At 58.0% G+C, this 14,400-nt stretch overlaps 2 protein-coding genes across 2 annotated transcripts; one reads left to right on the top strand and one right to left on the bottom strand.

The window, feature by feature from the left end:
- Positions 1-634: 634 nt before the first annotated feature.
- Positions 635-5,096, top strand: MYL2 (myosin light chain 2). The gene is made up of 7 exons (XM_083804255.1): positions 635-704; positions 1,632-1,721; positions 2,392-2,467; positions 3,229-3,333; positions 4,161-4,236; positions 4,321-4,369; positions 4,826-5,096. Exons 1-7 carry the CDS (start codon positions 702-704, stop codon positions 4,922-4,924), a joined length of 498 nt encoding a protein of 165 aa, XP_083660381.1. The 5' UTR covers positions 635-701; the 3' UTR covers positions 4,925-5,096.
- CCDC63 (coiled-coil domain containing 63) lies at positions 4,824-14,131 on the bottom strand. The gene is made up of 11 exons (XM_083804224.1): positions 11,169-14,131; positions 10,783-10,946; positions 10,461-10,650; positions 9,280-9,399; positions 8,649-8,830; positions 8,127-8,308; positions 7,451-7,671; positions 6,920-6,994; positions 6,388-6,580; positions 5,873-6,070; positions 4,824-5,680 (listed from the first exon to the last, which is right to left on the bottom strand). Exons 1-11 carry the CDS (start codon positions 11,181-11,183, stop codon positions 5,565-5,567), a joined length of 1,656 nt encoding a protein of 551 aa, XP_083660350.1. The 5' UTR covers positions 11,184-14,131; the 3' UTR covers positions 4,824-5,564.
- Positions 14,132-14,400: the final 269 nt, after the last annotated feature.

A 14,400-nucleotide genomic window follows, 5' to 3' on the forward strand; every position in this document is an offset into this window, starting at 1 on the left:
GGTCTTGCTGCTTCTGGCTCTTTGGGCACCACAAATGATGGGGCCCCGCTGCTCCTTCTCTAGCTGCCGAGCAGGACCCGGTTTTGCCATGCAGACGCGTTAACGAGGCACAAAAGCTCCATTTCTGGCAGAAATATCCTCCACCCCCTGGGCATGGGGGGGCTGTAGCCAAGGTGGTCCCCCCGTTGTGAGCAGCATGGGGACCTCAACAGCTTTCCACCCCAAAGAAAATGTCCCTCGGAGGGAAGGCGTGCTAGCAGGGCATGGGAGCACAGCACTGAGCCTCGTTCCCCGGGCCAAATCCCCCCAAAAGAGCCCAGCAGAGGGGAAAAGCAGAGCCCCTGCCCTCCCCGAGTGACAAACACAGGTGGGTCCGGTCCCCGTGTGAGCGCCAGCGGGTCAGCATCCCAGTGTGGGAGCTGCGGGGCCTCCCGGCACCCCGCTAACCTTGAGAGCCTCCGTGTCTCGCATGTCACGCCAAGCGGTGACAACAACAAGCTGTTACTCCAGATTAGAGAGGGAGGCAGAGAGAAAGTCAGAGACAAGAGGGTCGGGGGCGGCTGGTTTACCTATTACAGCCAAAAGTGGGCAGGGGGTTATTTTTAGCCTGGAGTGAGCCGTATTTATTGTTTGGGCCCAGGGGAGAGGAGGGACTGCCTCTGAGGTTCCTCCTGCGGCACCACCAGCGCCCGGGCGAAGCCATGGTGAGCTCCGAGCTGCGGCGGGCAGGGGCAGAAGCTGCGGTGTTGGCTCTGCACCGGGATGGCTCCAAGGGGCAGGGAGTGGTGGAGGCGGCGGGGGTCCAAGGATCCCTCCTGCCCCGCCGAGGGGATGAGCAGGGGGGCATCCTGCAGGGATCAGCGGGGAGAGGAGAGGGCAGGGAGGCGCTTCCCACGTCAGCTGCAGGCAGCAGAGCTTTCTAGCCGGGGCTTTGGGGGTGCAAGCATCAGCTTTTCTCTTTCCTTTCCTCTGCGCAGCAAGGGGAAGGGCAGTTCTGCCCCCCGAATCCCTCCCGCTCCGTTCCCTCTTGGCAGAATCTCGTTTTGGAAGGGGGAGGCCGCAGGGGTGAGCGTGACCAAAGGGAGGGGATGCTCGGTGGGCCAGCAGGGTCGGGCAGGGAGCAACTCTGTCCTCATCTCCCTAAAGGACCAGCCAAAGGCATTTCTGGTTGTCTCAAACCCCTGTGCGGGAGGAGGCGGATTTTTTAATAAGCAAATGTGTTAATAAGTGCTTTGTTCTTAGTGAGAGGCCCAGAGCGGTCAGGAGACACCTAAAAATTACAGCACGCTCCTGACCCTGCACCTGAGCAGATCCCGGCCAGTTCACCCACTGCTGCCTTTCCTGGGAAAGCGATTTCCCAGCTCCTCTTTGCTCTGACCTATTTGGCAAAATTCATCAGGAAGGCAAAGAGGGAGCTGTACTTGAAGCAGGACTCTTACAGCTCCGCAGCATCTCAGAGAACTGCAGGTGCCCCCAGCTCCTGAGCAGCACGGGGGGAAACCACCGAGCACCCAGGGACTAAAGCCCGGAGCTACCAGGAAGGACTTGTGACTAAGCACAGGGTAGATTCAGGCTTTTATTCCACGCCATAAAAAGGCAGCGGGTTCGTGAGACATACTTGAACCCTGCAGGCACCCAAGAAAGCCAAGAAGAGGATCGAAGGTGCTAATTCCAACGTCTTCTCCATGTTCGAGCAGGCCCAGATCCAGGAATTCAAAGAGGTAGGTGGATTTGGTGGAAATGACCGAGGGGCCTCGACGTGGTGTGACCTTCAGCTCCTTCCTGCGTGCTTCCAGCTCGGTGACAGCTGCTTTGCAACGAGAGGCAGCGTGCCCGTTTTTAGTTTTTTTTCTATAAGTGAGAAAACAACTCAGCGACACCGTTAAACGTGGGATCGTCTCAGAGCTTCCTGGGAGCCCGTGCCCCGCAGAGAAGCCGGAGGCATCCAGGGGGTCTGGGGGACATCGTTCCAGCTAGCTCCCACTGGAGCTCTTCGAGACCTACCCCTGCCCGGCTGGCACCCGGGCACGTGCAGCACCCCGGGACGGGGATAACCGGTCCCATGCTGGTGGCTCAGGCTCTCCTCCCTGCTTGGTCTCATCCTGGGGCGAGAGGGTTGTGGCCAAGGTGTAGGGTGCGCGTGGCATCAGGGTCGGGCTGCTGCGGGGGGGCATCACCCCAGGGTGCAGGGGCCAGGATTGTTCCCTCGCCGGGTGATGACCCCCAGAGCCCCATCCCGTGCAGGGCTCAAGGCGTCCTGCTCCTACCCAGCTCGATGGGAGGAGGAGGAGGAGGAGAAGGAGGAGGAGGAGGAGGAGGGCACTAGCACCTTTGCCAAGGCTGACGGCTCTCCCTCTGCCTGTGCCCCCTGCCCTCCTCCTCTACTCCCAGGCGTTCACCATCATGGACCAGAACCGGGACGGCTTCATCGACAAGGCGGATCTGAGAGATACGTTTGCTGCGCTCGGTGAGCCCCCGTTAGGAACATCCCCTCCCCAGCGCCTCTGACAGCATTAGACCCGCTAAGTGAGAAACCAGCCGGGAGCCCCCACTTGGGCTCCAGTGGTTAACTGGACCTCGTGTCTGCTTTGCTGAAAACCTGACCCCAAACCACTTCTGTCAGACAGCGTGGTCATACGTGTGGTGAATGAGAGCGGCTCACGGAGCAGCTGGTGTTTAATCCCATAGGTACTAGAGAGGACCCGCTCCTGGATTATCCCGAGCCAAATGCTCCCTTTGTTCCCCGCTGCTGGGCAGCACCTGGATGTTGCCATCCGGCAGCATCCCTGGGTTTATGGGCGTGAGGGGGATTTGCAGGACCTGTGGGGAGCTGTGAAGTCGCAAGCTTGGCTCTCTCACCGCTGAGGCCAGCACAAGCCAGCGATGGGTCTGGGGAATCCCAAAGATCACCCGAACTCAGGCAAAAGGATGTAGGCTTTCAGTCCCCTTCATTCCTGACAAACGTAGCTGTCTGGGTACAGCTCCCACTGGCCTGATCGTGACACCAGTGACAGGGTCACCAGGGCCAGGAGAACTGGTGGCTTTGGCCAAAAACATCTGATGAGGACTCAGACTGATCCGTGGGGCAGCGGGGCAGGGGAATGCCCCGCTTTTTCCCCCGGGAAGAGGCTCCTGTGGGTGTCCTTCAGCCCCCGATGCGCAGAGCGGAGCAGAGGTCTGCGCGCTCGCAGCCGGACGTGCCGCTCACCCAGCGCCGCTCTCCCCTAGGGCGCCTGAATGTGAAAAACGAGGAGATCGACGAGATGATAAAGGAGGCGCCCGGCCCCATCAACTTCACCGTGTTCCTCACCATGTTTGGGGAGAAACTCAAGGGTGAGGGGGTGCCCAGGGAGCTGGGGGGGGTGGGCTCACACCGCCGCCAACGTCCTGTCCCACCTGGGGAGGCCACCCAGCTCCTGGGGCCTCCATCACCCTGTAGGGTCACGGAGGCTCCTCGGAGGTCTCAGGTGGGAGCAGCCAAAGAAAGGCAGGTGGGGCTGATCTCAATATTGGTGCAGAGCCTGGACAGAGGGGATCAGAGCAAAGGCACTTCTGGCCTCACCCCAACTCTCCCCCCACCTGCAGGAGGGCAGGAGCAGGTCTCCGTGCCTTAATTTCCCCAGCCATTTACAACAGGCAAGCAGCTGTGATGTTCTTGTCCCCATGGAAAGAGGGGACAGATCCTGCAGTGCCTCCGAGCCTGCTAGCACCAAAGGTGGCACCAGCGGCCACGCGGGGAAGGACACTGGGTACAGCATGACTGCGACCTGCCCGCCCTGCCCGGCTGCAGCCCCTATCACTTACGGCAGCTGAGGCATGCAGCCTTCCCCCAGATCTCCTGGAGGCTCTGCGGCCCCAGGGGCCTCCTCCTGGAGCTCTATAAATACACCCAAAAGATTAGATATGCGCCGGATGCCGGGGCGGAGGCGACACAGCCTGCGTGGTGGGCACACCATGACCACGCGTCTGTCTGCTCCTCCCCGTGTCAGGGGATCCTGGCCAACACAAGAGGGCTGGGGGGGGAGGACGTCAGCTTTCCAGCAGAGCCCCCCCGTTTCCCAAATCCCACAGCGTTTCCACAGGGGGGCTATGGGAAGCAGGAGGCTCCACCTGGCTGCTTCTTCCACTGCTTCCAATGGTCACGGCCGTGTCGCCCTCAGGTGCCGACCCGGAGGAGACGATCCTGAACGCATTCAAGGTGTTTGATCCGGAGGGCAAAGGGCTGAAATCCGCCTAGTGAGTGCAGTGGTGCTCGGGGGGGGGGGGCGGATGGCTCGCACCGAGACCTGCCCGGTGCTCACTGCACTCTCTTGTTTGCAGCATCAAAGAAATGCTGATGACGCAGGGCGAGAGGTTTTCCCAGGAAGAGGTACGTGTCCCCGCCACCCCTCCGCCAGCCCCATGCACCAAAAAATCCCTGCTTGTGCCCAGGGGGTTGAAGCGAGGTGGGTTGGTACTGGGTCCTCTTCCCTCTCCCTGCTGGGTCCCACTGCCCGGTTCAGGATCTGCTCGCGCATCCGTTTCCCGTGTGAGAGGTACGCAGCTGAAGGGCAGGGCAGGCAAAGTCGAGTTTCCATGAAATCCCACTACAGCAAGCAATGACGTCCTGCCAGAACCCCACTGGCCACCTCTCACCCCACAGCAGGGCACAAGAGAGCTGGGGCTTCTTTGCCCCTCTCATTTCCTCGGTCAGCACAGCTGTGGGATGGGGACCGGCGCTGAAGCCACACCACAGCTTGTGCAACCCATCAGCCCCAGCTCTCCTCCTGGCCCCAGCCACAAACCCCTCCTCTGCTGCCTCTCCACCCTGTCTCCTTCCTGGCAGGTTGACCAGATGTTCGCTGCCTTCCCTCCAGATGTCTCTGGCAACCTCGATTACAAAAACCTCGTCCATGTCATTACACACGGTGAGGAGAAGGACTAGACCACGCACATGGCCAGTGCTGGGGTTGGCTCTGCGGGATCACCTCTCTCCAGCTCACATCGGGGGTCCCTTTGCCCCTCTCCCTGGTCCTCTCCATGACGGAGATTTGCTTATTGTGGGGAAAACAGCGCTGAACAGCATCCACAATAAAGTGTATTTTGGTGAGAGGAAATCACTGGTGTGAGCAGTGCTTGGGTTTGCCTGGATGTATGGTGTGTCTGTGCGGTGTGATGGGTGCGTGGACAGAGCTGGAATGATGCTGTGCCCTCCCAGGACAGCAGGGAGCACCCAGCAAGCGGGATCATCCAGAACATCATCACCCAGAACCCCCCCATGACAAAACCATGTTGGGTTGTGCAGTGAGGAGAACCTGACCCAGCCTCTGCTCCCCCTCAGCACACGCTGCCCGCCCTGCCCCGGTGCTGCCGGAGCCGTGGGCTGCAGGCGAGCAGCTGCTCCCTCCCCCAGCTGTGGGTGAAACCGTGCTGAAATATCACCCGTGGAGCTTTGGGAGCCTGCGGAAGGCGTTGGGTTCCTTCCAGAGGGGACGGCAGCCGGAGCTGTGGCAGGACAGACACCGCATGGGCACAGGCACAGAGTCTGGGGACAAGACTTTATTTATTCCAGCACCACCAGGCTTTCACGCCTGGATGTCGTTTCGTCCCTTCTTGCCCGTGCCGCCGGCACTGCCCCGCTCCCTCTCACAGCTCTGGAGAACCAGCTCGCGCAGCCGCGCGTGGTCCAGCGGCGCCTCGACTGCCCGAGAAAATGGCCGCCTCCCTCACACACCGCCCCACGGCGCTTATATACCTGTCGGGGCGGGGCAGGCTGGCCGCGATTGGTCGGGCGGCACAGGTGTCAGCCGGGATTGGCTGGGCCGCCAGGAGGCCATTGCGGATTGGCTGGCGGCAAGGCCGTGGTCCCTCCTTCCCCACCTCACACACTCACAGGCGTCGGTGGCATCGGCGGCGCCCTCCAGGGCGGGGGGCTGCGGGCAGAAGCGGGGCAGGTCCGTGCCCCGCAGGAGCTCGGTGCCGCCCAGCAGCGGGTTGGTGAAGGTCTGGGATGTCAGCGAGCCGTCAGCCTCCAGATAGAGCAGGACGGACTCCTTCAGCAGGAGCTCGTTGGTCTTCTTCTCCACGAGAGCTGGGCGGGAGGGAGCACAGGGTGATGAAGGAGAGTGTCAAGAAATGGGGCTCCCCTGACAGGATTTCCCTCAGCTGGTGTTGGACAAGGGTCCCAAGGCTGGATCCCATACCCAGAGCCAAGACAAGGGCTTGGGGACGTTTGTGCAGCCAGGCTGGCTTCTGAATTGGCAGGGAATTTGACATCCCAAATTCACACTCAGCAGGGGACACGCACACGTGATGGGTCGGGGGGAAAAAACAGCTAAAAATTAAAAAAAATCAAGGAAAAGTGGACATAACAGGCACACACTGCATGGCGAGGCAGCCCCAACCCACCAAAAAACTGCATCAGGTTCAGGTCCGTGATCTGCCCATTATCGCCAAGCTGCTCCTTGATCTTCATGGCCTCACAGTCGATTTCTTTGAACAGGACCTCCATGGCAGATTTGAGCCGGCCCAGGACTTTGCTGCTCTCTTTGCATCTCTCTTCGTACTCGTTGGCTTTCTCAGTCGTTTGACTTAGCTTCTCCTATCAGCATAGGCTCTGCTAGGTGTCACAACAGCCCCCTCCTCTCTCCCACCACCCCAGTGCTGGCCAGTTCCAGTACGGACACTGGAGACATCCCAGGAGTGGCTGTGGGATGCTCCTGCCCTGTAGGGAAAAGGCCCCATGAAGGGGATCCCAAGCTCCGTATGTCACAGATGAGGCCCCAGGCTTTGAAAGACCAGGGCTGGCAGGAGCCTTTCTCTTCCCATGCCTCTCCAGACGTTTGCCAGAGCAGCACTGACAGCACCAGCCTCCCTAGGACACGTGCTGGGACCGACAGGCGCCTGCCGCCCTTGCAGGGGGAAAACCCAGCCATCCTACCTCCAGCTCCTTCAGGACATGAAGGCTGCTGCTCTCTGCATTGTCCTGGTCGGTTGTGAAGAGCATGGTTTCGTTCTGCGTAAACACGAGCACATGGAGAGGGTAGGGTTAGTGGCTGACGGCCCAACAGACGTGCACAACAGAGGCTGGAGACCATTCCTGTGCCCTGGGAGCAGGGACATCCCACCTGAGCCCCCTGGGGACCGCCCCACAACAGGCAGCATTTCTTCTTGTTCCAGCCAGCCCTGCACACAGCTGAGGCGGCCCTTGGCTCTCCTGGAGCTCTTTTCTTTTGCAATATTTTTGCTGGGTGCACGGTGGCAGCATTGAGACAGTTTTAGCTCCGAGCAGGCAGCTTTGTGCCTGCTGGAGTTGTATTTTTGGCTACCCTTTGCTTTCCCCTAAGCACACCCGTGTGAGCCAGGCCCTGGTGTGATTGATGCTGGATGCGTAGAGGATGAAAAACCCACCCCAGCCCCAAGTATTCTCCGAAGCAGGCATGAAGGGCCTCGGAGCAGGACTGAAACAAACCTGCAGGTCCTTGATCCTCTGCTGCAGCTTCTCCGTCTCATTGTTCAGCTCGGTGGCGTAGCTGAAGTAGGCAAAGTTCTTCCCTTCCTTTTCAATGAACCCATTCGCCAGCTGGTCGATGTCCCCGTTCTCCGCCAGCTCCAGCAGCCGCTTGTAAGCCACCTCCCGGCTCTCGAAGCTCTCCCCTTGCCTCCGCTTTGCCTTCCGGGCTGCCTTCAAGGCTGAGGGGAGACAGAAAATCTGAGCCGTGCATGTCCCTACCAGTATAGTTCTTGTCTGTGGGTGTGGAGTGGTTTAACAGGGACCTTGGGACAAAGGGGGAGCAGTGCTGGAGGGGCAACGAGCTCCTCTAATTTCTAATTTCCCCAGGAAATTAAGCAGGGAGCTCACAGTCTGTGTAGGAATGGGGCAAACTCATCAGGAACATTCCCTAGGAGGAAAAAAAAGACCTAAAGCTGTGGAAACCACGGTGCTCATATATCACTCTTCATCCTTTTCACCTCGTTTGGGGCTGGTAGCGTTCCCCTGAGCTTCCCTGCCCTGAGGATGGTGAAGGAGGAGGGGAGATGCCGTGCCTTTGGGCTGCAGTGCTACGAGCTGCTGTAAGCAGCCCCCTTCCACCCTGCAGACTCCTGGTTTGCGGTTTCAGTTACAGGGGGCTTCTCACATGTGCTACCTTCTTTCTTTTTGGCCTCTTCCTCCAATTCAGAGCGATCCGTGAATTTGGCGAGCACAAAGGTTTTCAGCTTGTTCTCCTGGTGACAGATGCGCTCCCGCTCCTGCAGCTCGACGTTGTACTGGACAGTGTCTTTGCTGTGCCTTTCGTTCATGGCTGAAATCCTCGCCAGAGCCTCCACCCTGCACGTGGAGAGCTCTAAGTTACACCGTGCGCAGGTGGAAAGCAGCACGGGTAGAAGGATTTGTACACCTGACCCAAATTATTGCAGCCGGGTCACTCAGACCGCAGCCTGGTTGACCTCTGCTCCTGGTCCCCAAGCAGGGGCAGTGCCCCCCATCCCAAAAAACATCCGGGGTAGGTGGAATGAACACCCTGGCAGTACCGATCTCCCTTCACAGAGACCCCTAGCCCTTAGGCAGCTCCCAGTCCCAGACAAGAGGGGCTGTAACCCATCTCTCTTCCCACTGACACCAGTCACAGAAGTTGCCCTGGCCTCAGAGGGCCCGCGAGGCCGCGCACCGCTGCTCGTATGCCTGCGTGGACTGCTCCACGGCGGCGTCCATCCTGCTCTTCTGCTGGTCCAGATGCTTACGGAGCTTCGCGTAGAAGTTGTCCAGGATGGCTTTCTGGATTCGAAGGTTTTCGATCTCTTCTCGGAGCTTGTTATTGGCGGCCAGGATGGTATCAAAACGGACGGTGACCTGGGGAGAGGGAAGCAAAAGGTTTGCGGCTGGTGCAGGGCTGGGTCTGCGCTGAAAGACCTTGACCGGGGCTAGGACAGACACGGCGCAAGAGATCTGAAGCAGGCCCTGCACTGTTCTCCTCCCACGGATGATCTCAGCAGAGAGCTGGAGCTGGCATTGTCCAGGGCAAAGTGGCTCCAGGCAGCTCGGTTTTGTCACTAAACAGGTGCAGACCTTTGGGCTTCTTGGCTTGGAACACGTGCTACATTTGGGTCACGGAGCTTGAAGGAGCCTTTGAGATATTCTGGGATTATTCAGGGCAGGGGAAGAAGCCGAGTCCTTCGCACAGTTTGCGTGAACCAAATGCATCCGTGTCGTTACCCTTCGTCCTGATCAAGAAGCATTTTGCACGCAGGCCCTAGCGTGGCCCCACGTCGTGTCCAAAGCCTTGCAAAATGTTTGCTTACATTGTTTAGACGCATCTCCAGGGTCTGAATCTGGTTTTGCAGCCATTTGCTACTGTTTGCTTGCTTCACCTTCGTTGCTATCAGGTTTTGCCTCACAATCTTTTTTTGCAGCTCCAGGATCTGCACACACACAGAAAAAATAAATACGTAATCCCCACCCCTGCATTCTGGATTCTTGTCAGGACACTCAGCCAAAGAAAATACCCTCTGTTGACCTGAGCTACAGCAACCACGTTATTAATGAGCTCACAGTTATGGAAGTATCTACAATCCCAAAGGATCCCATTCTGCACACGCAGAATGACTGGGAACCGCTTTATTCTCATGTCACCAAGGAAATGAAGCTGCCTCCAGAGGGAAATTCAGCGGGCGTTGAGCAAGGCACAGCAACGCTCTTTGTAGGGTGGAAGAGGCAACGAGGACAGATTTTTGGTGGTGGTTCCCATGCTGGCCACACAGCGATCTGCGCAGTCCTCCCTGGGAACGAGCGGAGGAAAATGTTTGCCAGAACTGGAGGGCTGCCAGCGGAAATAAATCCGCGAGGCGAACGAAGCAGCTGGAGAACAATGAAGCCGGGGGCAGGTGGGAGAGCTGTGACTCAGCCACGAAATCCTGAAGTCCCGAACCGAAAGCTAACCCCGTTATGGAAAGCTCTGCAGCATCTCCAGCAACTGCGAATCCCCTGAGCGCGTTCCCTGACTTCTGTCACGGGGAACTAGCTCGGGGCGGAGGGCTGCAGGAACCTGTCACTTCTGTAGCACCCCATTTTCCCTGGCCCCCCCCCCAGTGTTGACCAAACCAAAGCAGTCTGTCCTTCGGAGAAGCTGTAGGGCTTCTCAGATTCTGCTCAACCAACCCTTCCTTTTTTTTTTTTGCCTCTTTTTCGGGGACGGAAAAAGTGCAGGGGAATGCACAGGGATGTTGTGTGACCATCCAAGGGGAGCTGCAGACACCGGAGGGACAACGAGGACTGGAGCTGGACCTCAGTCTCCCAGCCAGCGCTGCTGACTCGAGTGGGAGCCTGGCTGTATCCACTCATCCCTGTCCTGTTTCCTTTGCGCAGAGGCAGCTTTATATTCCAGGGCCTGAATTAAATTCTTTTTACGTACTGGAGTAAATTCATTCCATGGCTCTGCTCTGCTGTATCGTGCTCGGCCGGGGACCTGTTCGGACGCTCTTACCTGGCTGTCCTGCTCAGCTAGCAGGGCTTTTCTGTCTCTGATCAGGCAGTCGTACTGATCCTTGGTCTGCAAGAGGCACTTGAGCTCCATACGATTTCTGTCGTCCTGCATCACGTTTCTCAGGGAGCTGATCTGGCTCAGTGTTAACGACATCCCCCTGTGTTCTTCCTTCAGCGACTCTATTTCTTTCCTACAGAAGAAGAAGGACAAACGGCATGAAGCACATCCCTCCTGCAGTGCTGGGGCAGGTCCTCGCCCCTCTCCATCCCAGCACCGGAGATCTCAGCATGAACCCCACGGAGCCCGGCGGGGTTGTGCTCACTCCTGGGCGTGTATCTGCTGCCTCACGTTGGCACCGAAACATTTCCTCTTCTCCGCTGAGATCCGAAACTGCTTCTGCAGTCTGCTGAACTCTGCCTCGACGCGACATTCCTTCTCCTTCGCGGTGAAGTCTGAGAGCGTGCGCCTCAACCCAGACCCCCTCAGCTGCTACAGAAAGGGAAAAATGTAAATAAAAAAAAAAAAAGAAAGCTTGGTCACTGCAGCTCGTCTGGGCGCAGGTTAATGCCACCACACCTCCAGTGGTGTGGCACACCCCCGCTGCTTCCTCCTAATGTACTCGTTGCCACCCAAAGCCCCGAGCCAGGCAGACTGTGCGAGTATTTCTGATCCTCTTCAGAGCAAAGTCCGTTGCGCTTCGGTTTTTACCTTCGAGCGCTTCATTTTTCCCGTCTAACTCCACCGTTCGCTCTGCAGAGACCTCGACGCGGGACGGGGGAGCCTTCCCGGGGACCAGCCTGGTTTCCAAGGGGAGAAATGAAACCTGGGGACAGGGATGGGGACAGGACGGTCACACTGATGCCACGGGCCGGCTCAGGGTCGTGGCGGCGCTGCCCTGCCCAGCCCCGAGCACCCGCTTGCATGTTTGGCACACCAGGAAACCGCCGCAGATGGCTGCGCGATGGATAAAGGAGAGTTTTGTACTGATGTCGTCCCCAAACACGCTCCTCTCGCCCGCTGGATAAGCAGGGGGAGAACAGATGGTTCGAGCTGTTCTACCCCGAGCCGAACCTGGGTTTCCATAGAAATCCCACTGAGGCTGGGCCCCCCCCTCCGTGCCGGTGGGCAGAGCCCCCGGGGAGCCCGTGGGGCCATCGGCTCATGCACGGCTGCTGCCACGGAGGGCACAAGGGGCTGATCCTGCAAACCCTCGCCCCCCAGCTGTGGCAGACACCCATGGGTGCTCCCCTGTCCGTCCATCCCCCCCGGATGCTCACCCTGCCGCAGGGCTCTGCGGTTCCTCTCCAGAGCCAAGGAAGCAGTTGGGGTTTTCCTGGGGAAAATCCCTCGCTCCCAGTGGGAAGCACGGGAAGGATGAGACCCAGCACGGAGCGGGGAGGGCCAGCAGCCGGTTCTGAGCCTCCTGGAACCGGTGCTGGCCTGGTTGCCGCGGCGGCATCGCCGCACCGGAGCGCGGCTGGGGACCGCGCGGGGACTCCGGCAAGGTGGATGGTTTGGAAACCATCCCTGAAAGCAGCCCTGAAGCGGGTGCTCTGATGTCTTCCTGATCGTGCGTCCACAGCAGGCAGAAACCTTCATTTACCTGCTCTGTTTCCCTCTGAAGTGTTTAATTTTATCCCGTTACCTGGGAATTTGAAGCCTTTCGCTCCGACCAGAGGGCAGCACCTGGAGCCTGGCCGTCCCCAGCAGCTCCCTGGGCTTTCTTCCTGATTTTTTTTTTTTCTTTCCAGTTTTGCTTGGAGAGGCAGCAGCCACCATCTCGCCAAGGCAGAGGTACCCCCTGTCCAAAGAGCCCAACAGCTGGCACTGCCAACACACCTGGGGAAGGACCCTGGGGACAGAGACTTGGGGGCAGCCAATGCGGGGGACAAATTCAGGATTCACACCTGCTCCTCTCCCTTCCGCGCAGGGAAGCACACAGCCTGACTCACAAAAACCATAAAAATCCCTTCCCTGTAAGACGGAGAGCGTGGTCAGCTCCTTCCCAGGGCGGCTGGGTTGCTTCGCGAGGCTCAGATCCCCGGGGCAGAAGCACGAGATGGCACCGGAGGCTGCAGCCGGGCATTGCAGCGCTGTTTTTTGCAGCCCTGGTGTTGCTCAGCTCTGGGATGAAGCTGAGCGCAGGGCGTCTGCTTCCCAGTTCGTACATCTGCAGCCAGTGCGGTTAGTTCAGGTGACGAACAAAACCCCCAAGCAGCTCATCGCTCCTGAGGCTGCGCCTGCCCTTCATCCCGGAGACTTCGATGAGCTAATGAGCCGGCCACCAAGTTCCAGGCTAATTCACCGACAGGTAGGCTCTGAGGATGTGTTTAACTGGAAATTATTTTTACAGAAGAAAGCAGAATGTGGCACTGGATAACAAAAATCCCTACCACGGGCAGAGCAGCCCTGGGAAGGCACCAGAGCCTGTGCAGCCACCCTGGGTCCGGGGAAAGCTCGCTGAGCTTTTCGTGCTCTTTCTGCATGACGGACACCTCCGAGGGGCGGTAACGACAGCATCTCGGGGATCAGATCCTCACTCATGTGGCCTCAGTTCTTCCTTCTCTCCAGCTGGTTTCCCTTCACCCTCAGCAGAGTCAAACCTCTGGTTCAGCACAAAGGCAGAGCTGCAGGGCTGGGCATTATGTTCCCCGAAACAACACTGCTGAGTGCCTCAAAAGCTGTCCTAGAGAGCCTGGTTTCCCTTGGCATGGCCTTGTCCAGCCTCAAAATACAGCCCCAAAATACAGCCCCAAAATACAGCCCCAAAATACAGCCCCAAAATACAGCCCCAAAATATCATCCATCCTCGTGGTCCTTCTCGATGGACCAACTCTCAATTGTTTAAGCCACGAGCAAGTCAGTAAATTAAACTACTGAGGAGCAATCTGATTTGGTAGAGTCTGTATCTGTCACACTCGTTGCAGGAGCATTTGTTTTACTAAAAGGAACTGTTTTCACCCAAACAATGCTCGCTGTCAGACTCCTCTGAACCAGCGTGACTTCATTGTCTGGCCGGACCTTCAGGCTGCGGCTGAGAAGAATGGTAATTAGAGCAGGACGAGATCAGCTGTAGCATCTGAACGCAACGAACCTCTATCTTCTGGAAGAAACCAAAGAAAAGTAACTTTTGGTGCAATTTTCCTTTTAACCCACCTTCCCTGACTTAATAGATACACTTAGCGTTAACTGACGTGGAGAAATTACTCCTTCAGCTGCAGATTTGGCGTCTAATTAAGCCTGCTGGAACTGTTTTAAGGGCCGTATTCTCACCTGTGCAGCCAGCGTAAATCCTTCCTGATTTCGGTGCTATTTGCACAGATTTCCCCGTTTCACACGGTCCGGTGAAATGGGGGCTGCGGGGGCTGCCAGGCTGGGCCGGTTCTCGTCTGAGCTCACCTGCCCGCGGGCGGCCCTACAACGCCCGGGCAAATCTCTGGGGTGAGCTGCAGAATCAGGCCCGTATTTTCATGCAAATGTAATATATTCGTGTTACTTAATCCCTATTTATAACAAATCCAGAACTTAATTCTACTTAACCCATCTTCGGTGTTTGACACATGAAATCTGTGAGTCAGAGGTCTATATATGGAACTGTCAAAACTTTCTTTCCCTCCCCCCCCCCCAAAAGCCTGTATTAAATCATAAACTCCCAGCAGCAGCACTGGGAGCACCGGGAAGATGCTGGCATTACTAAGGCAGCACGGGATGGGGAGCTAGCTTCTCGGCCAGAAGCCCCATAACAAAACCCGGCAGAACAAGCCCCGAATTCAGACGCCCAAGGTCCATTACTGCCAAAACGTCACGTAGGTAGCAGGACGGGAGGGAGACGTCCCCGTGCGGGCACATGGCCCCGCGTCTGAAGAGGAATCGGTGTGAAGTGAGGGGAGAGGAGGCTGCCAGCCGCACAGCTGTCATCCCTCTCCGCTCGGAGGAAACG

Source organism: Anser anser (assembly GCF_964211835.1).
Source record: "Anser anser genome assembly, chromosome: 18".
In the NCBI taxonomy this organism is placed as follows: Eukaryota; Metazoa; Chordata; class Aves; order Anseriformes; family Anatidae; genus Anser; species Anser anser.

What these genes read in the sequence shown, in the direction of transcription:
- MYL2 (XM_083804255.1), top strand. An exon ending in AGATCCAGGAATTCAAAGAG is followed by an intron (nt 1,722 to 2,391) that starts GTAGGTGGATTT and finishes CTCTACTCCCAG; the next exon opens with GCGTTCACCATCATGGACCA. An exon ending in AAAGGGCTGAAATCCGCCTA is followed by an intron (nt 4,237 to 4,320) that starts GTGAGTGCAGTG and finishes TCTTGTTTGCAG; the next exon opens with CATCAAAGAAATGCTGATGA.
- CCDC63 (XM_083804224.1), bottom strand. An exon ending in CAGCAGATACACGCCCAGGA is followed by an intron (nt 10,651 to 10,782) that starts GTGAGCACAACC and finishes CTTCTTCTGTAG; the next exon opens with GAAAGAAATAGAGTCGCTGA. An exon ending in ACGCAGGCATACGAGCAGCG is followed by an intron (nt 8,309 to 8,648) that starts GTGCGCGGCCTC and finishes CTCCACGTGCAG; the next exon opens with GGTGGAGGCTCTGGCGAGGA.